Source organism: Ovis canadensis, chromosome 13, assembly GCF_042477335.2.
Source record: "Ovis canadensis isolate MfBH-ARS-UI-01 breed Bighorn chromosome 13, ARS-UI_OviCan_v2, whole genome shotgun sequence".
NCBI classification, from domain to species: domain Eukaryota; kingdom Metazoa; phylum Chordata; class Mammalia; order Artiodactyla; family Bovidae; genus Ovis; species Ovis canadensis.
Window position 1 is genome coordinate 79,883,857 of NC_091257.1, and position 27,009 is coordinate 79,910,865.

General features: G+C 50.2%; 1 protein-coding gene across 1 annotated transcript in view; it reads left to right on the forward strand.

Moving 5' to 3' along the window:
* The first annotated feature begins 833 nt into the window (after positions 1–833).
* MMP24 (matrix metallopeptidase 24) overlaps positions 834–27,009 on the forward strand; it is a 29,744-nt gene continuing 3,568 nt past the window's right edge. The window contains exons 1-7 of the mRNA XM_069548410.1: positions 834–1,870; positions 6,719–6,835; positions 8,984–9,288; positions 18,854–19,015; positions 21,124–21,338; positions 24,026–24,164; positions 25,567–25,833. Coding sequence (XP_069404511.1) covers positions 1,674–1,870; positions 6,719–6,835; positions 8,984–9,288; positions 18,854–19,015; positions 21,124–21,338; positions 24,026–24,164; positions 25,567–25,833 — 1,402 coding nt within the window. The 5' untranslated portion in view covers positions 834–1,673. The remainder of the gene's footprint in view (positions 1,871–6,718; positions 6,836–8,983; positions 9,289–18,853; positions 19,016–21,123; positions 21,339–24,025; positions 24,165–25,566; positions 25,834–27,009) is intronic.

Sequence of the window (27,009 nt, forward strand, 5' to 3'; positions counted from 1 at the left end):
AGGCAGTAAAAATGTGACAGCCTCCTTGGTGAAATAAATAATAACTTATTTATAGTTTCTGGTCTGCCTCCTTCCCAAAATGGTTTGATTTGACTTGTCATAACAGACACAGCCACAATAAGATGTTCATATAGAAACAAAGAAACAAAATTATGAAGACTTCCCTGGTGGTGCAGTGGCTAAGACTCAGCACTCCCAATGCAGTGAGGAATGCAGGGGGCCCAGGTTCAATTCCTGATCTCCTGATCAAAGAATAGATCCCACATGTTGCAACTTAGAGTTCACATGCGGCAACTAAAAAAAAAAAGAAAGATTCCATAAGCCACAATGAAGATGGAAGATCCCGTGTGCCACAGCTAAGAACTGGTGCAGCCAAATAAGGAAATAATATTTTTCTAAAAGAAACAAAACCGTAGATGGGAAGAGCATTAATACAGTTTCCTAAGGTCTTTTTTCTTCATTTGCTCACTCGGTGTTCAAGATAATCTTCTGAGGATGGGCGGCAGTTTCCATGTGACTTAGAGACCAGCGTGTACGTCTACTCTCTACAGGACATGCTTGTGGGTTCCATAGACACATGGATGTTTTCTTCATTTTCCAATTAATGCCACAGATATTTCCCAGGCTTCTGATTTCTAGCTGGTCAATGAAAATACTCTTTACTTTTCTGACCTTCAGATTCATTGTCTGAATTTCTTCATCCAAGCTACTTTCAGATTCTCTTGCCCTTTTAAAGTTTATCTCCTTTTTTACTTAATTACTCCATGCCTAACACTTAGATAAGCACAGAAAAAAGAAGTCCCCCATGATATTATCACAAAGGCTAATCACGTTCATTCCTTTTTTATTAAAAAAAATTTTTTGACATTATTTCAGGCTTTCAAAAAAGTTTTCAAGAATGGGACAAAAAATTCCTAAACACCTTTCACCCAGATTCATCTCTTAACATTCTACCACATTTTTTTCCCCTCTCGCTCCTCCCTCTCTCTTTCTCTAATTTTTCCCCTGAATCTGTTAAAGAAAATGTTGCTGACTTCACGCATTGCATCCTTATGTAAGCTGAAACACTTCAGTGTATATTCCCTAAAAGCAAAGAATTCTCTTACATAGCTATATCATTATTTTTTATGTGTGCCCTTCTAGACTTTTTTCTATGCTCATATTTATGTAGTTATATTTAAATTAATACACTGGTTTATTTTGTTTCTATTTATTAATTATAGCTTACTTCTTTGGAGGGATTAGCAATGAAGACTTAGATAATCTCATTATTTACAGATAATCTATTATCTACAGATAATTCTACACAAGGTTCCTACGGCAGACTCTGTCTCTAGATACAGCGGGTGTCTGGGGGGCACAGTGTTCATCAAGTCACTCTGCTTCAGAGAAGGGACTGCTCTGGTCCTCTTGCATGTCTAGTCATGCGCCAGTGGAAACCACTGAGTACATGGGGAAGAGATGGGGTGCTGGAAAGGCTCGAGGCATTTTAGTCTTTATTCCATAGCCAATAGAAATTCAGCGGAAGCTTGACAGCAGAAGAGTAAGCCAACAAGAGCTGTGCTTTTTGGAGCCTCACTTGACAGCGTCTGCAGGAGGGAGTGAAGGAGACAGAAATCAGAACATGAGTCCTTCAGTCCCTTGGGTAAAATGGTCCCTAGTTTCAAGGGCAAATGAGCCTTCCCCAAATGATGCGTTCTTTTCTTTTGCATGTCTTTCAGAACTGGTTAAAGTCCTACGGCTATCTCCTGCCCTATGACTCACAGTCATCTGCGTTGCACTCAGGGAAGGCCTTACAGTCAGCAGTCGCCACAATGCAGCAGTTTTACGGGATCCCTGTCACCGGTGTGTTGGATCAGACAACAATCGAGTAAGATTTGCACAGGACATTGTGCCTTTGAACTTTCCAGAGTTACATTTGGGTTCACACTTGTCGTGGCCTCATCTGTATACCCTACCCATTCTGCCTTCCCATCTTCCACTCCTGAGTGTCAGCTGGGAGGGAGTAGCCCAAGGTGCCCTCTCGTACGTGAGCTGGGGGTGTGTTCTGCCGCAAACTGGCTGTGTGACCTTGGACAAGACTCTTGACCTTTCTGGGCCTCAGTTTCCTTATCAGCACAGTAAAGGGTTTGGTTATAGGTGGCCTTAAATCTCCTCTGATTCTAATAACTTGTGGGTCTGTGAGTCACCCTTCTGGCATCCCTGAGATGTAGGCATCTCACTAGATACAGGAAATTCTAGAGTAATGATGGCAAGTCTTGTTCCACTTTTCCCATTTATTAAACATTTGCTGAATGTCTGCATGAGCTGGGCAGTGGGCTTGGTCCTTTCATCCCTGTGCTCCCCATTTAGTGAAAAACACCATCAGCTAGCTCTGCTGGTCTAGAACGCAGAAGGAAACACCGAATCTCAGGGAGATACTTAGGAGGCAATGACAAGTAGGCCAAACCACACAGATGGTGTTATACTCAGGGAGAAGATAAAGAGGAGGGAGAGAAGAGTGACGAGGGTGGAGCCCCCAGGAGAAGGAGCCACTTGAGAAGGGGACGAAGCCCGGCAGGGATGCCATGGTCATTGTGAGGGGCAGGGGGGATGGTCAGCAGGGTCAGCTGCCGCAGTGGTCAAACAGGAGGCTGAAAGATGTCTGCTGAGTTTAGTAACAGAGAGGGCGTTGAAACCTCCGTGGCATGATGGCAGCAAAGTCATGTGATACAGAGAAGGAGAGGTGAGGAGCGGCGATGGCAAACATAGGAGCAACTTTCAAGAAGCTGAGCAATGGGAGTTTCCTGTTGATCCAGTGGTTAGGATTCCAGGCTTTCACTGCCATGGCCTGGGTTCAATCCCTGGTCGGGAAACTGAGATCCCATAAGCCTGCCCACCCCCTCAAACAAAAAAAATGCTGAAAGTGAAGGAAAGGAGGAAGAGATGTGGCTAGAGAGGGATGAATTTGTATTTAAGATGGGAGAGAGTTGAGTTTTTTTGTCTCTAAGGAATAGCCATGAACGTTATTAAAGTTATTTAAGAAAAGCCGTTACTGACATGTTTACACTGCTGTGTTTAAAACGGATAACTAACGAGGACCTACTACATAGCCGAGGGAAATCTGCTCAGTGTAAATGTGGTAGCCTGGATGGGAGGGGAGTTTGAGGGGGAGAATGGATACGTGTATATGTACGGCTGAGTCCCTTCGCTGTTCACCTGAAACTACCACAACATTGCTAATCGGCTGTACCCCATTACAAAATAAAAATATTTTTTTTAAAAAGACATAAAAAGGAAAAGAAAAGCCATTACTGCCAGGAAGCCACGGTCAAGAGCTTGGAAAGAGTTTCCTCACGAGGGGGGGGGGTGGGGGGGGGGTCGGGGGAGGGCGGTGGGGGGTACCCGAACTCAGGTGGAAGGAGAGAGCAAGGCTTGGGGAGGATGCAGGCAAGTAGGCGGCTGGCAGAGAACAGGAAATCCAGCCAGTGGTGGATCCAGGATCAATCCACCCCTTGGCTGAGTCACTCTTTGAGGTAATCATCTTTCTGGGTCTCAGCTTGCTCATTTACTGAAGGGGTTGGGGGAGAGAGGGGAGAGGATGGAGGGGAAATGTTGGATTTTGACTCTCAGATTCTAGATTCCATTATTCTAAGCCTCAAGCTTTCAAATAAAATTTGGTGAGTCTGGGGTTTTATGATTCCATAGTCCCATTCGAGCATTTCCTGTGCCTCAGATCCTCTGACTGTGAGGTTGTAAACCCCTGAGACAATACACTTGACGGCTCCTGTGATGCTGTGAGTAAGTGGAAGCCGTGGGCCTGCGGCCTTTCCAAGCCGAGGTTATTTTGAGGCCTTTGCGCAGGCCTCATGGCAGCGCCTCCTGTGGCTGCAGCACTGGTGGCTCTGCTGAGGCACCACCTGGCCCTGGGTTTCGCTCTGTTCCAGAAGCCCCAGGCCCGCTGGACCGGGTTCAGGGAGTGGCAGGTGGCAGCAAGAGGAGGAGGCGGAGGGAGGGGGCTGGCGTTTCCCACTTGCCGCTCTGCTCTGCACCCCCTCTTTGTAGGAAGGAGGGCAGGGTTGGGGACGCTGTTTTGGAGGCAAGGGAAGGGAGAAGGTGCTCACACTTAATCCCAGACCTGAGTGGGGAGCGTGTTTGCAGGGAGAACTTGGAGACCTTCGTTTCAGCTCCAGTTCTGTGACCTCGGGTGTTGCTGCCTCCCTGCCCCACCCCGGGGCTCTTCCAGGTCTAGCTCCACTTTGCTGTAGCAAAGGTGCCTCCTGGGTCTCTTCCTAGGGACTGTCGGTGAAAGGAAGCTAGATCAGCCCCCTCAGAGGATTATTTTTGAGTGTCTGCCTTGGGAAATGTCATACATTATTCACTGCTTCATTCGTTCAACAAACATAGCTCCTCTAGCCCAGCCTAGTGCTAAGCAGAGGGAAAAAGAAAAGAAAAACCCCGACTTTTGTTTGTTCGGGTACATAGTTGATAGTTCATTCATTCATTCAACAGAGTCCCAGCCCTGCCTCACCCTCTGTCCTATTTTGCAAGTTACTGGCGTTATCTCTGTCTCTTCCCTGGTCTGTAAAATCGGGGTCCATCATTTCTGATTACTTCACAGAGTTGCTTTGAGAACCAAATTTGTTTTTTTTTTATTTTATTTTAACATATATTTATTTGGTTGCGAGGGCCCTGGTTGCAACACGAAGGATCTTTCGTTGGGGTGAGGGGAGATTCTCAGTTGCAGCATGTGGGATCTAGTTCCCTAACCAGGGAACAAAACCAGGCCACCTGCCTTGGGAGCCCAGAGACTTAGCCACTGGACCACCAGGGAGCCCCTCAAATTAATTTTTTTAAAAAGGAGAATGAACACTGAAAATTATACACAGTTATATCAATGCCTGTTACCGTCACTATTTAGTCTTTTATTATTAATTTCTGAGTGTGGGCATTCTAGGTGAGGTCGATACAAAATGAGTGGGACCTGGTTAAGTCCCTCAAGGGGCTTTTAATATTTGGTTAAAATAGTCTCTGTCTCCTTTCCTCTCTATTGCCAAAGGCAACTGCTTTCAACCACTGGAAATGAGGTCAGACAGTTTTCCCCCCGCAGCGATCTCAATCTCTAGTTCAATGAGCTGGTCATTAGGGCGACAAAGGGACATGAGATGCAAGGGTGACCCTTCCAATCAGCCATGATCTTTTAAATCTCCTGCCCGGGCCCCTAGTTCACATCTCCAAAGAAGTCCCAGGCTCACTGTTCCCCAGTGCAACTTAACTGATAACAAATCATCATCAGGATTTACTTAGCTCCTAGCACAAGGCTAGCTTCTAAGGACAGGATGATGAATATGACTCATTCCTGTCCTCAGAAAATTTACTATTTATTTGAGGCAATAAACTAATAGATTTCAAATCACAGTACAACATAGTTAAGTGCTGTGGATAACTACACTCTAAGCTCTATGGTTGTTCAGCCACTTTTTGAATATCTGGAGTGATATAAAATTTACTGTTTTCCAAGCTGTGCCTTTTTGCCTTGGGCTAGTTCTCATTCATTCATTCAGCCATCACCCTTGAACACCTCCCAAGTCAGGCACTGTGATGGCACTGGGAATACAGGCAAGGTTCCCGCCCTCATGGACCTTAGAATCAGGTAAGAGAGACAAACGATAAACAACAAGCTAATATAAGATGTCATTTCAGGCAGTGATAAAGGACATGAAGCAAAATCAAGCAGAATAAACAGTTAGAGGTGGGATAGTGGGGGAAGGCTATTATTTTAGATAAGGTGGCAGGGAAGCCCTCTTGGAAGGGGTGACGTTTGAGTGGAGACCTTCATAAAGTAAGGGAACAAACCTTCCCTTACTTTATAGGAAGAGCATGGCAAGCAGAGGACACAGCAAATGCAAACACCCTGAACTGGAATGACCTTAGGATGTTCAAGGCACAGCAGGGAGGCCACTGGAGCTGGAGCAGGTGGATGCGAGGAAGGGGATACAGGTGCCTGGTAGAGGGGGTGATCACAGATCATGTAGGGGCCGTGGGCCAAGGCGAGGAGTTTGTTTTGATTGTTTTAAAATATGTAATTACTTGACTGCTCTGAGTCCTAGTCGCGGCACTCGGGATCTTTAATCTCCACTGCGGCATGCAGGATCTTTACTTGCTACACGTGAACTTCTGTAGTATGTGGGATCTAGTTCCCAGACCAGGAACCAAACCTGGGAGCGTGGAGTCTTAACCACTGGACCACCTGGGAAGTCCCAAGGTGAGGAATTTGGATTTTATTCCAGGTGATCGGGAGTTTTAAAGCAAAGAGTGATGTGATCTGATTTCACATACAGAGTATGTCCACAGGCACTCCCTCCTTGAAGGCTCCGCACAAGCTAAGACCAGGGAGAACTGTAATTCCCGCATTGCCAATGAGGAGACTGAGGCTCCCATTGATTCAGTCACTGGCCTGGACTCGTGCGATTAGTGGCAGAGTTGGAACTAGCAAGCCCGTGTCTTCTGACTCCGAGTCTATCATGCAGCAGTGCTTCTTCGTATTCAGTTAGGAATGAATGAACAGACGAACAATCGATGGTGTTCCTGTTGGGGACCCCATCAGAGCTAGGGGCCCAGAGTTTAGGTTGAATGTAAAACGCTGCCATTCAGCTTGGGACCAGGGACGCTGCAGTGCCTTCCTAGAGTGTCCAGTGACCACAGTGTCTATGTGGATGTGTGCCCTCTCTCTGCCCAGGTGGATGAAGAAACCCCGGTGTGGTGTTCCAGATCACCCGCACTTGAGCCAAAGGCGGAGACACAAGCGCTATGCCCTGACGGGACAGAAATGGAGGCAGAAACACATCACCTACAGGTGCCTCGCCGCCCCCTCCTCCTCCCTGGCTTCGGCTCCACCCTCACGCGGTCATTTCCCGGCCTGAGTTTCTGAAGTTCACACTGTAGGTGGGTCTGTGATCAGGGCCTGGCTCCGAGAGCCTATGACTTTGTCCTTCTTGTAGCATCCAGTGATTGCTGTGTCTCCAACTTCAGGTTTGTTTGGTCCTTTAGAGGCTCATGAATTATGTTCTGTTTAGATTCCTAGCATTTTCAGTTACGGAAAGTGGGGTATGACTTGTCTGATAACTTTCACCTGGGCTAAAGAACCATGGCTGAACTCATCCTCCCTACCACCGCTTGCCAAACCCCACTCCCTCTCATCTGGATCCCTTTCCCACTTGGCCTGATTGATGGACTTCAGCTGAGATTCCCAGCACAGAGTTCCAGTTGTTTCTTAAGGACTATAAAGAGCTGGGGGGTGGACTGCAACAGTGTTATCCCTTGACTCTCTGGGGAAACCACGGGCAAAGCAGGAGCAGGCTCCAAGTCAGACCAGTGACCACAGGCAGGGATGCTGGAACCCATCACAGGAGATTCAGACATCTGGATTCAGATGGGGTGGATCCAGGGCCAGGCACAGTACAGGCTTGGCTGGGCCCTGGATGGCACCTCTCAAGTCTCTGATTCCATCTCAGGTGGATCCCCTGGTTCAGGAGTAGGCTCTAAGACAGAGATCTTCCGAGTTGAGCTAAGGGCTCTCCTGGGGCTTCTCTAGTGGCTCAGAGAGTAAAAAACTGCCGGCACTGCAGGAGACCCAGGTTCGATCCTGGGGTCAGGAGGATCCCCTGGAGAAGGGGATGGCTACCCACTCCAGTACCCTTTCCTGGAGAATTCCATGGACAGAGGAGCCTGGTGGGCTACAGTCCATAGCATTGCAAAGAGTCAGACATGACTGAGTGACTACCACTTACTAACTTACTAAGGGCTCTCCTGTTCACAAGCGGTAGAGGCCAGAACAGAATCTTTTCAGAAATCTGACAAGAGAAGGAAACTTAAGAAGAATCTGGGTTAGAAACCTCTTAGAGTCCTCCAGAAGAGGTAGAGTAGATTAAGAGAAAGAACTGCCTCTTAGCTGAACTCTGACCTTAACATATCCTGCAACCTCTCTGGGCTTCAGTTTCCTTATCTGTAGAATGAGTGAATAGTCCTTGCCCCAGGTGTTCATGGGACAGCGCAGCCAGAAGTGGTGATGCTCCATCACGGAGAACCATGCAATATGGATACAGTAATCTTACACAACTGATTCAATCAGATGCCACCCTGTGCTAGCTTCTAGGTAGACAAATAGTAGTAGTTGGGGCCAAAGACTTAAAAATTATTTTTAATTGCAGTATAATTGCTTTACAATGTTGTGTTAGTTTCTGCTGTACAACAACGTGAATCAGCTGTATGTATACATATCTGGGCTTCCCAGGTGGCTCACTGGGTAAAGAATCGCCTGCAATGCAGGAGACATAGACAGAAACGGTTTCAATCCCCGGGTCGAGAAGAAAGCATGGCAACCCACTCCAGTATTCTTGCTTGGAGAATCCCATGGACAGAGGAGCCTGGCAGACTACAGACCATAGGGTCACAAAGAGTCGGATACAGCTGAAACAACTTGAGCACACACACGTATCCCCTCCCTCTTGAGCCTCCCTCATCACACCCTTCTAGGTCAACACAGAGCCCCGAACTGAGCTGCCGCTGCTATATAGAGGCTTCAGCTATGGCAGTGTATGTACATCAATGCTATTCTCTCAATTTGCCCCACCCTCTCCTTCCCTCACCCCCTTTCAAAGCAAGGGATGTTCCACTAAACTCTCTACAGTGTAAGAGTTTTTATAACATTTATAAATGTACATATTTTATGTATTAGGAGAAAAACTTAAAAATTAGGAAATGCCGTGCACCAACTTGATTTTTTTCTACAAATTCAACATTACCTTTTTCAGAGATCAAATACAAAAGCACCAAGTAAAAGGCAGGGTGAGGACCCAGAGCCTTGTCTAACCAGCCTCTTCCTCAATCCCTGGGCTAGCTCAGCAGAATTCTAGGCCCACACAGCTTCTCATGTTCCTTTTAGCTCTGCTAGTCTCTAATTCCCTGTCTGTTCCTCCCTGTGGTTTCTCCCCTCTCTCACCAGCATTCACAACTACACCCCAAAGGTGGGTGAGCTAGACACTCGGAAAGCTATTCGCCAGGCTTTCGATGTGTGGCAGAAGGTGACCCCGCTGACCTTTGAAGAGGTGCCATACCACGAGATCAAAAGTGACCGGAAGGAGGCGGACATCATGATCTTCTTTGCCTCTGGTTTCCATGGTGACAGCTCCCCATTTGATGGAGAAGGGGGATTCCTGGCTCATGCCTATTTCCCTGGTCCAGGGATTGGTGGAGACACTCACTTCGACTCAGACGAGCCGTGGACATTAGGAAATGCCAACCACGATGGTAAGGCCATGAGGGGACAGGGGATTGCTTGGCTGTCAGGAAAAGAAGCCCTAAGGAGGAGCTTGGAGGATTCCATAGCTGAGTTTCCTGGTTTCCAGAGATTCTTGTCAAACAGCTGAGAACCTAAGAGGGTGGGAACTGTGGTCAACACTTGATCCATTGGAGCAGGGAGACGAGTCAGATCACTTGGTTCATGGTCTAATTGAATGGAGTCAGGAGGAAGTTTAGGCCATGACTAAGAAGATGAAGGAATGGATCAGAGGCTGGAGGAAAAGGTTAAATGGGGATTAAAGCTGAAAGTGGTAGGCTCTGGCCTGACTGATGAAGGCTTCAAAGGCCACGCTGTGGGAAGACATGACTGAGTCACCCTTACGTCGACCTCACAGGTGAATAACAGGCCCTGTAATTACTCCAGCATCTTCTGTGTAGGAGTAATAACGAGACTCCTCAGGTTGCAAGAGTTCCTCATCAGTATTTACTTGTAAGTCACTTGCTTGGTAAGTAGGCAAGTGTACATCATTATGCCTATTTTAAAGATGAGTTTGAGGCTCATATGGCATAGCTAGTAGGTGGCATTGCAGGGGCTCAACTAAAACTCAACCACCTGGCCATGTGACCTGAGCAAACTGTTCACCCTGTCTCCTCATCTATCAGATGAGAGGCTGGAGTAGGTGACCTCTTCTGACTCTAATAGAACATGACGCATGTTTTTGAACATTTAAAAAAGACACTGCCAAGGAGACTTCCCTGGCAGTCTAGTGGTTAACAGGGGTACAGGTTCGATCCCTGGTTGGGGAATCGGGATCCCACATGCCACATGGCATGGCCAATTAAATAAATAAATACAAGTTTTTTTAAATGTAAATAATAAAAATATTAAAAAGACACAGTCTCTGCCCTCTAGAAGTCCAGAGTCGAGTGGGATAGACAGATGTGTACAGAAGTCACCCTATCACAAGGCAGACTATACTGAAGGATGTAGCAGAAGTACCAAGAAAATCAGTAGGGATCTAGAGGGAAGAGGGACAGAGGATTTGATTTGATTCTATTTTAGATTATAATGGGTTAGAATCAGGATGTTAATATTCTAAGGTCTAGTCAAATATTTTCCACATACTATATAATACGTATATGTTATTATTATTATCCCCATTTTACAGATAGGTAAACTGAGGTGTAGAGAAACAGTAAGTAACCTGGTAATGTCCCTACTAAGGGCCTACAGTTGCTGAATGGGGAAATAAGGCTTCAAACCGGGTGTGTTGACTCCAGAGCACATACTTTTAGCCATCCTGCTGTTTCCATGCCTCTCCCACTGTAGGGCACACCAGAATCACCTAGAAATTTTTTTTTATTAATTCCTGACCTCTTGCTATTCTGGTTCTCTGGTTCTGGGGTCAGGAATTTGCATGTGAGAATTTGCACGTGGTCTCATAAATTCCCCAAGGGCTTCTGAGGTAGGTGTTCAAGGAACACTGTCTTAATCTGCAGTTTCCCTAACTTGCCTGATCATAAGAATCAACTGGGGGTTCTTATTATTAATGTGGATTCCCAGGCCCTTTCCCTGGAGATTCCAATTCTTAAATTTGGGAATCCTTAGTGATTTCTTTGTCCTTGGCAATGCTTCAGGCTGAGAGCAGCCTTTAAACACACGTTTCCTCAGAGGCTGTGTCTGCTGCAGACCACCTCCTTGAAAGCTTTTCATATCATTGCATAGATCAGGGACCCGGACTCGGCCTGCCTGTCGGAGGGTGATCCAGGGGATGGCCTGGCCGATGCTATGAAGCTGCTCATTCCTCCCTGTCCCCTCCCCTCTTGTTTGGCCCTCCTTCCCATCCAGCTCCATTTCCTCTGCCCAGGCGTTCCTTCCCTTGTGTTCTCAATGTGTTTCCCGGCTTTCCAAACACCTATTCTTTATCTCGTTCTTATTCTTGGATCAGTGTCAACCAGTTAGCGGTCTGCGCTCGCTGATAAAGTGTAAAGAGAGGAGAACTAACATTTTTGAGCCCCCATTATGTGCCAGGCACTGCTAGCTGATAACGGTCAGGGCCCTGAGAGAGATAAATGAATGATTAAAGACACTCTTCCTCTGCCCTGCCCTTCCCAGCTCTGGGTGTACACTTCTACCATGCTCCTTGCTGGTGGAGACCTTGGGCCAGTCCCCAAATCCAGAGAACTTCTGGGGGTGTATGTGGGGAGGAGTGGATGGCCACCATCCTGACACCCTCTTGTCGGTCCCACCCCATCGTGAACGACGATCAACAATTCAGATAGAAATTCCAAGACAGCTCATGTCTTCTTTGGATGGGAGTCAGGACTCTGCTCTGGAAAACCAGGCATGAATTATCCAGAGGCAGTTCATGACCCCAGTAATAGACTGCTAGAAACCAGAATGCAGCCGTTGCCTAAGGACAGCCTTTGGAAGGAGACGGAAGGAACCAAGATTGATTGAGCACCTGTGTGTTATCTCGTTTAATTTCTGCGTAAATTCAATGAGGGCACTGAGGGCAGCTTCCTGGGAACTTTTTGTTTGGTGGCTTTCTTCTCTATTCTAAATTTCCATTAGGAAAAATTTCACGCTCACAAAGTAGGAAGAATGATAATAGGAGCCCCCAGGCACCAATCAGCCTAATCCGGCAATTATCAACATTACATCTGTACGGATTCATCTACCTTCCCCGTACCTTGATTTTTTTAAATATATATTTTAAAGAAAATTTTAAATACAATGTCATCGTATCTGTAAATACGCTAGTAATGGACTGGCCAAAAATTTCATGTTTTTCTGTAAGATGTTATGGAAAACCCCATGTGAACTTTTTAGTCAACCCAATACATACCTCTAACAGATTTTTTTTTTCTTCTTGCTAAAAGACATTTCTTTCTACAGTAGGTCCTTGTTGATTACCTGTTTTAAATATAACACCATGTACATGTCAATCCCAAACTTCCAGTCTATCCCTCTCTCCCACCCTACCCCACTGGCAACCATAAGTTCATACTCTAAGTTCTAAAAGTTTTTTTAAAAAAAAGTGAAAGTGTTAATCACTCCATCGTGTCCAACTCTGTGACCTCACAGACTAGAGCCCACCAGGCTGCTCCGTCCATGGGATTTCCCAGGCAAGAATACTAGAGTGGGTTGCCATTCCCTTCTCCAGGGGATCTTCTCAACCCAGGATAGAACCTGGGTCTCCTGCATTGCTTACCATCTGAGCCACCAGGGGACCCCTTGAGTTCTAACAGATTATTTTTAACACAATTATGATCAAACCCAACAACATTAATAATGATTTCTTAAAATCCGATACCCAATCTGTTCATTTTCCCAGATCACCTAAAAATGGCTTTTACAGTTGTTCACTTGCATCAGGATCCAAACACCATCCACACATCATTCGTGGTTGACACGTCTCTCAAGGTGCTTTCCATTTACAAGTCACCTCGCTTTTCTCATCCCTGTATCTGTTGAAGAAACTGGGTCATTTGTCCTAAGTATAGGCATTAGACTCAACTAGATTGGGGTTCACTTTTCTTATATATAATTGTTTCTTTTTTATTGGAGTATAGTTGATTTACACTGTCGTGTTAGATCCAAGTTTTCAGCAATGTGAACCAGTTATACGTATATTCACTTTTTTTTTAGATTCTTTTCCCATATAGGCCATTACAGAGAATTGAGTAGAGTTCCCTTTGCTATATGGTCCTTATTAGTTATCTATTTTATATATAGCAGTGTGTACATGTCAATCCCAGTCTCCCCACTCTTACCCCTTGGTAACTGTAAGTTTATTTTCTACATCTGTAACTATTTCTGTTTTGCAGATAAATTCATTTGTACCTATTTTTGAAGATTCTACATATAAGCAATATCATGATACTTGTCTTTCTCTGACTTAGGTGCACTCTTACCATCTCTCTCTTCCCTGTCTATCCTGAATATCAATAATCAGATGTTTTCTTAAAAACACACACACACACACACACACCCTGCCTGCCAATACAACAGAGGTGGTTTCGATTCCTGGGTTGGGAAGATCCCCTGAAGGAGGGCAGGGCAACCCACTCCAGTATTCTTGCCTGGAGAGTCCCATGGACAGAGGAGCCTGGTGGGCTACAGTCCATGGGGTCACACAGATTTAGACACGATGGAAGTGACTTAGCAGGTACACACAATAATTAGATCAACAAGCCTGGCTGGATTGACTCTTCTGGAGAGAATGCTCCCCAGGTGGCACTGGTCCTCCCTGTTGCATCACATTTGGGAAGCTCGTGTGCTGCAGGCTGTCCCGCTCCTAGTGATGTGAAGGTTGAATGGTTGGTACAGGTGGGTCAGCCTGACCCAACCATTATAAAATTCACCCAGGGGACTTTATTTTAAAAAAGGATGCCTAAGCCCTAACTGCTCAGTTGTGTCTGACTCTTTGCCACCCCTTGGAATTCTCCAGGCCAGAATACTGGAGTGGGTAGCCTTTCCCTTTTCCAGGGGATCTTCCCAACCCAGGGATTGAACCAGCATCTCCCACATTGCAGGCAGATTCTTTACCAGCTGAGCTTGCTCCTTGGAAGAAAAGTTATGACCAACCTAGACAGCATATTTAAAAGCAGAGACATTACTTTGCCAACAAAGGTCGGTCTAGTCAAAGCTATGGTTTTTCCAGTAGTCATGGATGGATGTGAGAGTTGAACCATAAAAAAAGCTGAGCGTTGAAGAATTGATGCTTTTGAACTGTGTATTGGAGAAGACTCTTGAGAGTCCCTTGGACAGGAAGGAGATCCAACCAGTCCATCCTAAAGGAAATCAGTCCTGAGTATTCATTGGAAGGACTGATGCTGAAGCTGAAACTCCAACACTTTAGCCACCTGATGCAAAGAACTGACTCATTGGAAAAGACTCTGATGCTGGGAATGACTGAAGGAGCAAGGAGAAGGGGACGACAGAGAATGAGATGGTTGGATGGCATCACCGACTCAATGGACATGAGCTTGAGTAAGCTCCGGGAGTTGGTGATGGACACAGAAGCCTCGCGTGCTGCAGTCCATGGAGTCGCAAAGAGTTGGACACAACTGAGCGACTGAACTGAACTGAAGCCCTAACCACAAACTTCTTAAACAGAATGTCCTCCACCTGTGCATTTAGAAGGTGCTCCTGGAGAACCTCTCCTGGAATGTGTAGATGATTCTAATTCCCCACCTCTTTGGAGTCTGTGTGAAGGGCAATCTGGCCCACCACCCCTTTAAGCTAAGTTCGAGGAGTCTCCCAGGCACCCCATGTCTTCATCTCTTTCCAATGGATCAAGCAGTGAAGTGAGCAGAGGAGGCTGGGAGGGAGCCCAGCCCTGGGGAAGGTGACAAGACCGGAAGAGTCATAAGGCCAGCCCTTCGCAGCTACTGTAAGAGACTGCTCCTCACCCTGGGAACTAGACTGGCAGGGTGGTAAGGAAAGGATCATTCTGAGTGGTTAAGTTCACACAGGCAGTGGCAGAAGAATAGAGCAGAAAGCCAACAAACCAAAAATTCCCAGCAGGGGAACCTCCCTGGTGGTCAAGTGGCTAAGATTCCACGCTCCCAATGCAGGTTCGATCCCTGGTTGGGGATCTAGATCCCACGTGCCACAACTAAGCAACTAAGATCTGGCATAGCCAAACAAAATAAGCATATATTTTAAAAAATTCCCAGGAGGCTGCACTCACACCCTCACTGAGTTTCTGTGGAAATTAAATGAGATAACACACAGGTGCTCAATCAATCTTGGTCCCTTTTGTCTCCTTCCAAAGGTTGTCCCCGGGCAATGGCTGCATTCCCGTTTCTAGCAGTCTATTGCTGGGGTTATGAGCTGCATCTGGAAAGTTTATGCTTGGTTTTCCAGAGCAAAGTTCTGACTCTTGTCCAAAGAAAACATGAGCTGTCTCACAACTAGGACTCTGAATTTTAACAGTCGCCCCAGTTGGTTCTGCTGCAGGTCGTCCAAAGACTGCAGCTGGGAAAATACTGACCATTCAGCATGGTTCTGTCCTGGCAGCTGTCACCTTACCTTTTCAAGAACAGAGCTTTCCCTAGAGAAGCTCACAGTCCTGGGGCAGAAGAGAGTGTGCTCCTGGGTGTGATGGAGGGTGGAAAGAGGTCAGGGCCATCAAGATGGTACGGGTAAACTGCTCGGAGAGGGTAGAGAAGGAAGCACTTGCTGCCAGTTGGGGAAATCAAGGAAGGTTTCCTGGAGGATGTGGTTGAACACTGAAGGAGTATGGTTGTTCCAGGTGGAGGGGACAGCACTGGCAAAAGAATAGAGGCAAAAGGAAATGCTGTCCCATTTTGGAGTTCTTCCCATGTGGTGATAGGGGTAAAGAACCCATCTGCCAATACAAGAGGCATAAGAGATGCGGGTTCCATCTTTGGGTCGGGAAGCTCCCCCTGGAGAAGGGCACGGCAGGCAACCCACTCCAGAATTCTTGCCTGGAAAATCCCATGGACAGAGGAGCCTGGCAGGCTGTGGTCTACAGAGTCCCAAAGAGTAGGACACGACTGAAGCGACTTAGCACATACCATTTTGGGGGGTGCAGGAGTCAGTGAGATGGGACTCACCAAAGCTGGAGGTGCTAAGAGAAGGGAAGGAAGCTGAGATCAGGTATACTGGAATGGCCGAGTAGACTGCTGGGTGCTTGCTAGGAGGCCCAAAGGACCTGAGCACCCAGCTCAAGGGAACTCTCCCTGTTGAAGAGAGGTCACAGCTCAACGTGACCCTGATAATTAACCGCAATAGTTCTGTGCCTGGAGGTGGTGAGAGCACTTTGTGCATACCTGGCCACTTTAATCTTCACCCCATTTTTATGATGAAGGTACCACTAGTCCCCCTTGTTCTACAGATGAAGAGATTTAAAATGTCACACTGCTAGGACAGGGCAGAGCCAGGATTCCTGGCAGTCTGCCCCCCAGGGACACCACTTCTGACCACGCCACTTCTCTGCCTCTCGCCCTCTTGGATGGTGAAGGCCCTAACTGCTTCCTGCTCATTAAGCACGGGGGTCTTCTCCATCCCTCTGCTTTTCCCCTCAAAAGCTCGAGTTCTCCTGCCCCTCTTCTCTCTCCTTCCATCTCCCTGAGTGTCCCCCCAGCTGAACAGTTCTCTCGGGTTTCTGTGGAGTAGTATGCTGGCTCCCCAGCTCTCCTCAGCCATTTTGGTCCCTGGAGCAAATCCACAGGCCCCTTTCCTTCAAGACTTCCTCCTGTTCTCTGCCGAGACCCGGCACAGAGGCTCACAAGGTAATAGACACAGGACCAAGGGTTAGAGGCTGGCCAGGTGCTCAGGCTCTGCTCCCTGGTTGCTAGCTGAGGACACCCTCCCACCTCCCACCCGCCGAGGAAGAGCCCGGTCAAGAGACCGAGGCCCGAACAGCTTGTCCCAGGTCGTGGAACAGGCCAGGAGCAGAGCCAGGACTGGACCCCAGGAAGCAGAGCTGCCTCCCGCTGGCGCTAGCAGCCGCCTTTGTTTGGGATGGAGCTCAGAGATGAGCTCACCCTTCCCTGCTGCCAGAGGGGCCAGGACCTGAGGAAGCAACTGGGGGTGGCCTGGCCTCCTCATGCCAGCTTGCCCTGCCCCAGCAGAAGGCCAGCCCCAGGCTCTTGGCCAACCTTGCCCTGATCTCACCCATCCCCCTTCGCTGAAGGCAATGGTGGCATCAGCAGAGCGGGAGGCGGGCACGTGTGCCCCAGAGGGCTCTTCTTTCTCCCCAAGACCTTAGCCAGGAAGGCCAGTCGCAATCCCCGGCCTCCTCTGGCCCTCAGAGGGCCCTCAGCTGGGTGGCCGTAGGGCAAGTTGACCTCTGACACTGGGGCCGGAGTGGGTGCAAGGACTCCTGAGCACCTCCTGGGCTCCTAGCAGCCTCCCCTGCACTTCAAGGTGGCAGGAATGGGCTGTGACATGCCTTGAAGGTGAAAGGGTTAGTTGCTCAGCCGTGTCCACCCCTTTGCGACACCAGGCACTATAGCCCACCAGGCTCCTCTGTCCATGGGATCTCCCAGGCAAAAATACTGGAGTGGGTTGCCATTCCCTTCTCCAGGGGAATCTTCCAAACCCAGGGATCCAACCCATGTCTCCCACATTGCAGGCAGGTTCTTTACCATCTGTTAGGGCTGGACAGTAGAGGCAGGGCTCAAGGGACATTCAACTGCCAGAGGTCAACACCAGCAGGAGTCTGTAACCGGACATATATGAGTCAGGATTGTTGATATGCCAGCCTGCTCAACTTCCTGCCCCTTGGATTTCTTTCTCAAGGCCAGGGCAACTTCAGGCCCTGCCCAGTCCCAGGCTTGATCAAGACACTCGAGGAAGTTGACTTTAAAAGGATCTGGTTGCTGGAACCCCAATGGCTTCATGCTTCATTTCTGGACAGTGGGCTTGTTCCGGGGACCAAGCTTCTGTCTTTGGAATGGTGACAACTGCTTTCACGTGTCTTATCCTATCCAATCCTCTCACAGCCCTCCGGGGTAGATATGATCTCCCCATCGTCCAGATGAGGACACTGAGGTTCGGGAGGTAGACCTTCTGGGCAAGTTCACAAAGCTGGGGGTGGGGCGGCCGGTAGAGCTGGAAATGAACATCCCTGCCCTGTTCTGGGGCCCAGCTCATGACCAGTCTGCTGTGTTGCTGCCTCAGCTTCACACTGGGGATCCCGCATCCCACTTTCAGCACCTGGACCTTGTTGTTTTCAAGGGCATCTGAATCCCCGCGTTGATCTTGACCTTAGGACTGAGAGCGGCTTCGTGACCCAAGCCCCGCCTACCCCCGGGTCTCTGAAAATGACGGCCAGCCTGCCGCCCCCTGGACTCCCCTCTGCCCGCCCCGCTCCCTCCTCCTGGCAGAGGCCCTTTCTTACTTCCAGACAGACCCCCCTGATCTCCCCGCCTCTGGTCTCATCACCCACTGATCCTTCCTCCGACTGCGGAGTGATTACATCATGCCACCACCCCCACTCCTGCTCAAACCCCCTGCGGACCAAGAAACCAATCCGAATTCCTGCGCAGGCATCACAAGCCCTGCCCGCCAGCCAGCCGGGCTGACCTCATCTCCCTCTGGCCCTCCCCTCCTGCTTTGTTCCGGAGCCAAGTGGAGTGAAACTGCTTGTCCCTGGACCTTGTTTACAGGCGTTCCCTCTGCCAGGAAGGCCACCCCCACCCCTCTTCCTCTCCTTCCCACTGAACCCATTCTCCGGACTAACTTCTTATCTTTATAGGCTTACCTGAAGCTCCACCTCTGTGAAGCTCTCCCTTGAACGTCTTCTTTCCGTGTCAATAACTCCGCCCTCCTCCCCAGAACCCTCACCTGACCCCTGGAGACAGCTACTGAAGCACCTGGAACACGACTTTCATTATTTTCTTTTCTCTGCCCCTACCACTGCCACTGTATGGAAAGTTCTGGAAGGCAGGGACATGTCTTGACTTCTCTGTACGTCCCAGTGTCCAGCACAGGGCCTGAGACAAAGCTTATGCTGGGTGTTGCTGAAGTAATGGATTGACTGCCACTGACACCTAAGTGGGCGCCCCGGGCACCTCCCCATCTCGCCCTCTGCAGGGAACGACCTCTTCCTGGTGGCTGTGCATGAGCTGGGCCACGCGCTGGGCCTCGAGCACTCCAACGACCCCAGTGCCATCATGGCGCCCTTCTACCAGTACATGGAGACGCGGAACTTCAAGCTGCCTCAGGACGACCTCCAGGGCGTCCAGAAGATCTACGGTGTGTGGAGGGGAGAGGGGCCGCACTTCCCCCGAGGCTGGGCTGCCACTGCCTGGGCCGAGGGAGGGGGGGGGCTCGGGAGCACTGCGGTCTTGAACCACTGTCTGACTTCTAGACCTGTGGTGTCTTTGCTTAACCAGAGAGGGCAAGGCTGCTCCTCACCTCCCTTCCTGAACACTTGGGAAACCTAGGGGAGGGCCCGAGCTGCCACTGGGAGGGACAGAAGTGACAAGCGGGCCGCGCATTCCCCCTCCTCCACTTACCTTCCCTCCACGCACCTCCCCTTACCTTCTGCAGTTCCCTCTCAAGGGGTCCCACCTCAAGCCAAGAGAGTCACACGTCCACCCAAGTAATGGCGGTACAACAGGATGAGTATTATCACCAGAGCTTTTTGCTTAAACAAGAAAAAAAGAAACTAGGCTGATACCTTGATGAGATTTGAGGGGCCTGCTACCATGCCCCGCCTCCATGCTCTGTTCACACTGGTGCGAAGTTCCTGTGCTAGTCAAGGCGGTTGAGACGGGAAGACCCATTTATTAGGGCAGATGCATGTCCATAAAGCATGACCCCCACAGACCCCAGGAAGTGAAGCGTGGGAGGAGGGCTCCGTCTGGGGCCCTGAGAACCTCGCAGAGGAGGTGTCCTCACCCAAAGCCTGGAGGATGGGTAGGATCTCCATAGGTGAAGCCACGGAGGACTGGACAGGTGGTGGGGACTGCCAGGTGTTTTGAAAGTAAAATGGACCGTATTTACTGATAGAGTAGACATGGGGGTGTGGGGACAGATTATGCCAAGGTTTCTGGCGTTTGTAATCACAGAGCAATGGGATTGACTCCTATCACTCAGAGATCTGGGCTGGGATATTGATTTGGGATCTTTGGTGTTCAATATGGTAGCCACTAGGCACATGTGGCTATTTAAATTCATATTAATTAGAATTAAGTAAAATTGAAATTTCAGTTCCTCGGACACGACTGAAGTGACTTAGCAGCAGCAGCAGCAGCCACGCTAATACCTAGTCAGTCATTTCAAGTGCTTAACAGCCGTATGTGGCTAGAGGCTGCTCTACAAAGACAGTCCAGATATAGAATATTTATGTCATCACAGAGCATCCTATGGGACAGCTCTAACATCAGGAGTCTTTACAGCTGTGAACCTAGAAGAGATCACAGAGGGCAGTGATTCTCAACCTGACGTCCCATTGGAATCATCTTGGGACTTGAATTTTAAAAAATACTGTTACCCAGGCTTTGCCCCCAGAGATTGGATTTTAACTGGTTTGCCTTCTGAACATCAGGGTTTTCCAAGTTTTCTAGGTAATCCTAATCCTTGCAACCCAAGTTGAGAAGCACCTAGGGACCAAAACAGAGAGGTGAGAAGAGGGCCCAGGGCTGTGCTGACCCGTAGAGCAGAGTAGATGAGGAAAGGCTGCCAGGAAAGGAGGCGAAGCTGGAACAGTCCACGGAGGCAGAAGGAAAACCAAGAGAGTGCAGGGTTCTGGAAAAGAGAGAAGAGTGTTTTAAGGAAAGCGTTTCTATGATCTTGGTACTCAAAGTGTGGGCCTCAGACCAGCGACTTTGGCCTCACCTGAGAGCGTGAAGAAATGCAGAATGGCAGGCCCCCCACCCAGATTCTCTTGAACCCCAATCTGCATTTTTATCAAGACCCCTGGATGATTCATGTGGCCATCAAAGCTTGAGACAAGTAACTGTCGGATTTGGCAACATGGAGGTCATGGGTGATCTTGACAGGAGTTTCCACGGGTCACGGGGCAGAAGCCGTACTGGAGCAGAGTGAAGAAAGAGGGGTGCAGGCGGGGAGGGAAGGGGACACTGAGCCAAAGAAGGGACACCTACTCTCTCATAAGAGGAGAGAAGAAAGAGGTCTCGGCTTTGGGGATGGGGGTGGGGGGGGGGGGAAGATGAGCGTTCTCATTTAACGTTGTCATCTATTTTCTGAAAGATTGGGGCTGTATACAGTGGCGGGGGGACAGGATAGGGGGCAGAAGTGTGACAGGCTTGTCTCACGCTGCCTGGCGACGCGGAGGCAACAGCAGTGGGGCGCGGGGAACGGCTGCCCCCACCCTAAGATGCAGCCCCTCTCTCCAGGACCCCCGGCCGAGCCCCTGGAGCCCACCAGGCCCCTCCCCACACTGCCGGTGCGCAGGATCCACTCACCGTCCGAGAGGAAGCACGAGCGCCAGCCCAGGCCCCCTCGGCCACCCCTCGGGGACCGGCCAGCCACACCGGGCGCCAAACCCAACATCTGTGATGGCAACTTCAACACGGTGGCCCTCTTCCGGGGCGAGATGTTTGTGTTTAAGGTAGGACCTCGGTGCTCCGCTCCCGCCCCTTCCCCCACCATGGGTGGGAGACAGCAGCTGCTCTGGGATTAGGCCTTCCGGGGGGGCCCAGATGGACGGGAGCAAGTCCAGCGGCCAGGACACGGCATCTCTTCCTGGCGCTGCTGGGTCAGTGGACTGTTTTCAAGAGGGAAGGGGGAAGACGGGTGGGCCTGCCCCCTCCCAGGGGTCAACACTGCGGGAAAAGTGCTGGAGTCTGGCCTCTAGTCTGTGACTCTGAGCAAGTCACGTCCATCGTCTGGATCTCAGTTTCTGCCCCTGAGAGCTGCGGGAGTCACTTGCTCTAACGAAGGGTGTGTGCAGATCCCACAAGTCGTGGCTGTGATAACACCAGCTTGGAATAGGGGCCGGTGCAGCCGTGGCTTAGTCTGTCTCTGGTCCTGGCAGGGCCGAGAGGATGGTTCTGAGGCGCCCCTGACAGAAAGCTGGCCAGGTTACGTCCCTTGTCCTGCTCGGGTCTCTCTAGCCTTGGGCTGACAGGGTGGCGGCCTGCTCCTGTGTTGCAGTTGGTTGTCAGGGAAGCCGACTCTGGGACAGTGTTTGGGATGCAGGATTTTTTTTTTTTTTTAGGTTATTTTGATATGGACCATTTAAAAGTCTTTGTTGGATTTGTTACAATATTGCTTCTGTTATATGTTTTGGCCTTTTGGCCCCGAGGCACATGGGCTCCTAGTTCCCCAGCCAGGGATCGAACCTGTGCCCTCTACATTGCAAGGCGAAGTCTTAACCACTTCTGCTAGGGTAGTCCTGCGATGCAGGATTTTGACTAGGATGCACCTTTGGGACCCACATCTCTGCAAAGGAGGAAAGGGAGGCCTGGCAGGGCAAGAGGAGAAGACATTAATGAGTAGCAACTAGGCCCACTAGAGGGACTTCTCCGGTGACTCAGGTGGTAAAGAATCTGCCTGCGATGCAGGACACCCGAGTTTGATCCCTGGGTTGGGGCGATCCCCCCGGAGAAGGAAATGGCAACCCACTTCCGTATTCTTGCCTGGAGAATCCCATGGACAGGGGAGCCTGGTGGGCTGTAGTCATGGGATCACAGAGACTACTGGGCAACAAGCAATACTAATAGGCCCACTGCAGACCTGGCCACCCCCGCAGAGAGCTCTGGAACTAGAACAGCCTGTGAGAGTTGTCCCACTTGGGCCCCGAATGGTGGGAACTTTATTCAGTCCCTGGACAAAGGAGGCCATGACCTTGGGGGAGCTGTCTGGAGCTGAGGCCATCCCCAGAGAGGCTAACAGGTGAAAACTGCCTGCTGAGCACACTCCCAGCCCCCAGGACGAGAAGCCTCCACTGACGGGGTTCTGGGCAGCGTGTCTCCAGCACACTGGGGGATTGTGGAGGGCTGCCCCACCCCACCCACCTTGTGGATTCTCCCCAGCAAGCTTTGAGCTCTGACCAAGAATCAGGCAACAGAGGTCCACCCCAGTCCTGCTCTGACTGTGAGGCTCAAAGAAAGTTACTAGGCCTTCCTTAAGACTCTGTCTATCTCAGATCTACTTAACAGGAGTTGTCAAAGTCAAAATAAGGTTTAAAAAGCTGGGTGTGAAAGTGTTTTGTAAGACACCTAAAAAAAGCAAATCTTCTCTAGCTTTTGAACCATCTTTTATGTATCATGTTCATTCTTCTGTACCCTTGGATCCTCAGCTGAATGATTCCTAAGCAAGTCTGGGTTTTATCATTCCCATTGACACATAAGAAAACTGAGGCCCTGGGAAGTTACAGGCCTCGCCCAGAGTGCCTACCAACCAGGCCTGCAGTGGGACAAGGCGCCAGTGTGCAAAGGAGGGCTTTTTTCCACACTTGGCCTGTTGAGCTACCATTTAATCAACATCAGCTATGTGCCCTGTACTGTTCTAGGCACTATCATCTTTCCCTTCATTATTACCTGGCTCAGATGGCAAAGAATCTGCCTTGGACACGGGAGACCTGAGTTTGACCCCTGGGTTGGGAAGATCCCCTGGAGGAGGGCATGGCAACCCACTCCAGTATTTTTGCCTAGAGAATCCCATGGACAGAGGAGCCTGGTGGGCTACAGTCCACGGGGTTGCAAAGAGTTGGACACAACTGATCGACTAAGCACACGACAGTGCAGGTGAGGCTCTTCAAGTATTGAGCCCCAGGTCAAGCAACTGTATGAGGATGAACCTGAATTCACAGCCAGGGCTTGGGGGAATTTCCACAGCTTGCTTCCCATGGTCCTCGCCCTGCTTGCCAGCTGGAGCCAGCCATGAGGCGGGCACTCCGCCCGGCATCAATGAGCGCCCCCTGCTGCCCAACCTCAGGAAGGGCCCCTCTGATGTCAGTAACTCTCCTCTGCCCTCCTGTGGTCAACTCAGGCACCGCACCATCCTTTCCAGCTCCTCCACGCTGCCTCCTCTTCCCCCTAGGCCTGTCCATCACCTCTGTCTTGCGACCCCTTGGGCAACAAGAGCCATTGGATGACTTATTGAAGAGAGGTGATGAGCATCCTGGCTTCAGCATTGGGCTCCGAAATTTAGATGCAGTAAATGGACAGACTTCATGGAGTCTTGCAAGGGGGGGACCAGGGGAAGGTGTTGGGTTGTTGGGGCCCGAGACCCAGGGCTGAGATCACTGGGTTCAAAGGCTATGCCTCTTTCTTTCCTCATCTTAACCTCCAGGATCGCTGGTTCTGGCGCCTGCGCAATAACCGGGTGCAGGAAGGCTACCCCATGCAGATTGAGCAGTTCTGGAAGGGCCTGCCCGCCCGCATAGACGCAGCCTATGAAAGGGCGGATGGAAGATTTGTCTTCTTCAAAGGTAACATGGTCTGTGCGGAGGGGTGGGACAGTTTCCTTCTCTTTTCAGGACGCCCTTTCTCCACCTTTGAAGAGGCAAGACGGGGCTGGGGGGGGGGGGTGCGGGGGGTGAGGGTGGATCTCCTGCAAAGGTCTTTCTAGCCCTAACACTGACATCTAACTGGATGGACCTCTGCAGGCAGGGCAGTTAAGTCAGGGAGTGACCGCTGAGGGTTTCTATGTGCCAGAGTTGGTGGGGTGACAAGCCTCACCCACACAGGGTAGAGGATGGTGGACAACTGAAGGGCATCCATGCTCCATGGGAGGCCACCGCGTGAGCTCTGTAACAGCCTGGAGGGAGGGGGCCGCACAGGCTGGAGAGATCAGGGAATGCGGGAGGGGAGCTAGCTGTCCAGCTCACCCAGCTTGTGCTGGGTTGTTTCGCTTCAGTTATCTTGACTTGGCCAGGCCTCAGAAGGATAAGATACAGCTAGCAAGAAGCGAGGGAAGCATTCCAAGGGGAAGGAAGAGCATGCCCAAAGGAGTAGTTCAAGTCCTTTGGAAAGCCCACTGAATGGCCTTGGAGTGCCGCGCGAGAGCCACGCCTGGAAAGGTGGTTTAGGGGAGCGACCCGAGAGCCCTGGCTGCCCAGCCAGACTGTGGTCTCGATCCATTAGGTCAGTGCTAGCATTCACTCTCTGTGAGCAGCAGAGAGCCAGAGGGCAGGCGGCAATTGGGGCAGAGGTAAGAGGCCATATCTGGAGTTGAGGAGGGCGATGTCTCTAAGGCTTGTGCCGGGAGGAGCAGTGAGGTCAGGAGATGGAAAAGGCCTTGCAAGAGGCTGAGTGCTGAGAGGAGGAGGAAAGAGGACCAAGGATGCCACATTTTTGGGGATGCTGCAGGGCAGAGAGGTGGTGAGGGAGGGAGCCCTCGCGGTGGAGATGAGGAACTCTGGAAGCAGACCTGGAAATTCCCAGAGGTCGGTGGGCAATCAGGGTCTTGGGCCTGGGGCCCAGGTCCACTGGGAGAGCAGCCATGGGCCACAGCCTCAGAGCTGGGTGTCACTGGTAGAAGGTGAGTACTTGTGTGTGTGTGAAGCCAGGAGAGGCTGAGGTCACCCAGAAAGGAGAAAGGAGCGAGTCACAGGAAACGAAAAGAGGGTGGGGCACAGAGCCGGGGCAGCGTGGGGCGAGTTGCCCAGGACCTGACACCAGATTCCGGCTTCTTGCCCTCTAAGCTCTGCCTGGGCCAAGGGGCCCCAGCCGCCCCCGCCAGGGGGATCAAGCAGGCCTAGGGCTGTTTCCCCTTGACACTGGCTTCATGAATGACTTCGGTCCCAGTAGATGATGGGCAAGTGGATCTAACCACAATCTCCGGCATTGAATGACTGAGGAAAGCTAATCCTGGGCTCCTCTTGGCCACAGGTGACAAGTACTGGGTGTTTAAGGAGGTGACGGTGGAGCCTGGATACCCCCACAGCCTGGGGGAGCTGGGCAGCTGTCTGCCCCGAGAAGGCATTGACACGGCTCTGCGCTGGGAACCTGTGGGCAAGACCTACTTTTTCAAAGGCGAGCGGTACTGGCGCTACAGCGAGGAGCGGCGGGCCACGGACCCTGGCTACCCCAAGCCCATCACCGTGTGGAAGGGCATCCCCCAGGCTCCCCAAGGGGCCTTCATCAGCAAGGAAGGATGTACGTAAGAACCCAGCCGGGTTTGGGGGGATCTGGTTTAGTGTAGGTCTCATCAGGGCCCGCCCACTGGAGGTGTACTCTCATGATATCCAGGTTTGAAAAATATCACCTGGTGGCAAAGACAACTGCCTCATATCGACCGACATTCACAGTCACTTAATCTTCTCTTAACAGCTGCCAAGTCACAATTTCTCATGTCCAGGTATCATTCACAACTGAGAGAGGCTTTCATAGACTGACTTCATTCCCTCAGGCAGCATTTCCCAAGCAGAGGTCCTCGGGAGTACTCTAGGAGTGCCTTGAGTTATCAGATCTGAAATGATGGATGTGGTGATCCAAAGGGCTTTTTCACAGGGCTTGAAGATAACAGAGAGAAGCCTTTTTTTTTTTTTTCCTAATGTATATTTTCTTAGCTTCTCCTGGTGGCAGGCTGACTCAGAGCCTCTCTCCCCACTAGACTAGAAGCTTGTCAAGAAAAAGGACTGAGGGAATGCCATGGTAGTCCAGTGGTTAGGGCTCTGAACTTCAATGCCGAGGGCCTGGGTTCAATCCCTGGTTGGGGTACTCAGACCCCACAGGCTGTACAGCACAACCAAAAAGAAGAAGAGGAGGAGCTGGGACTTGCCAGGTGCTGAGCGCGAATCCATGAATGCCTGTTGAATTCATCTCCACTGATCTGGTCAAAAGCAGACTCTGGAGCCAACCTGGCTGGTTTCATATCCCACCTCCACTACTCAGTATGAGTTTGGGCATAGCACTTAAGTCTCTTCATCTATAAAATGGGGATAACAATGGTCCCTACTTCACAGAGCTTTGTGAGGATGAACATAAATTACGTAGAGCAGCTGGCCCGTGCCACGTACGTTTCAGCTGTTATCATCATCTTGTTGAGGATGTTTCAGTTTTTATGGAATGACAGGCATTCATTCACTCCACAGTAATTACTGAGAGCCAGGTTGTGTGGGAGGGCTGGAGATGGAGCTTGGAATGAGATGTGCATTGCATCTCTGGCTCCCAGCCTAGAGGCAGAAAAACAAGCAAGGTGGCAACAAAGGCAGTAAGAGAAAGCACGTGAGAGAGAGCATCTGAACAGAGGGCCTTGTGATAGAGGGTTGTCAGGAAGGGCTCTCCAAGGCGAAGTCTCTGGTAAGAAAGCCAGGGGCTAACGGGGCGGGG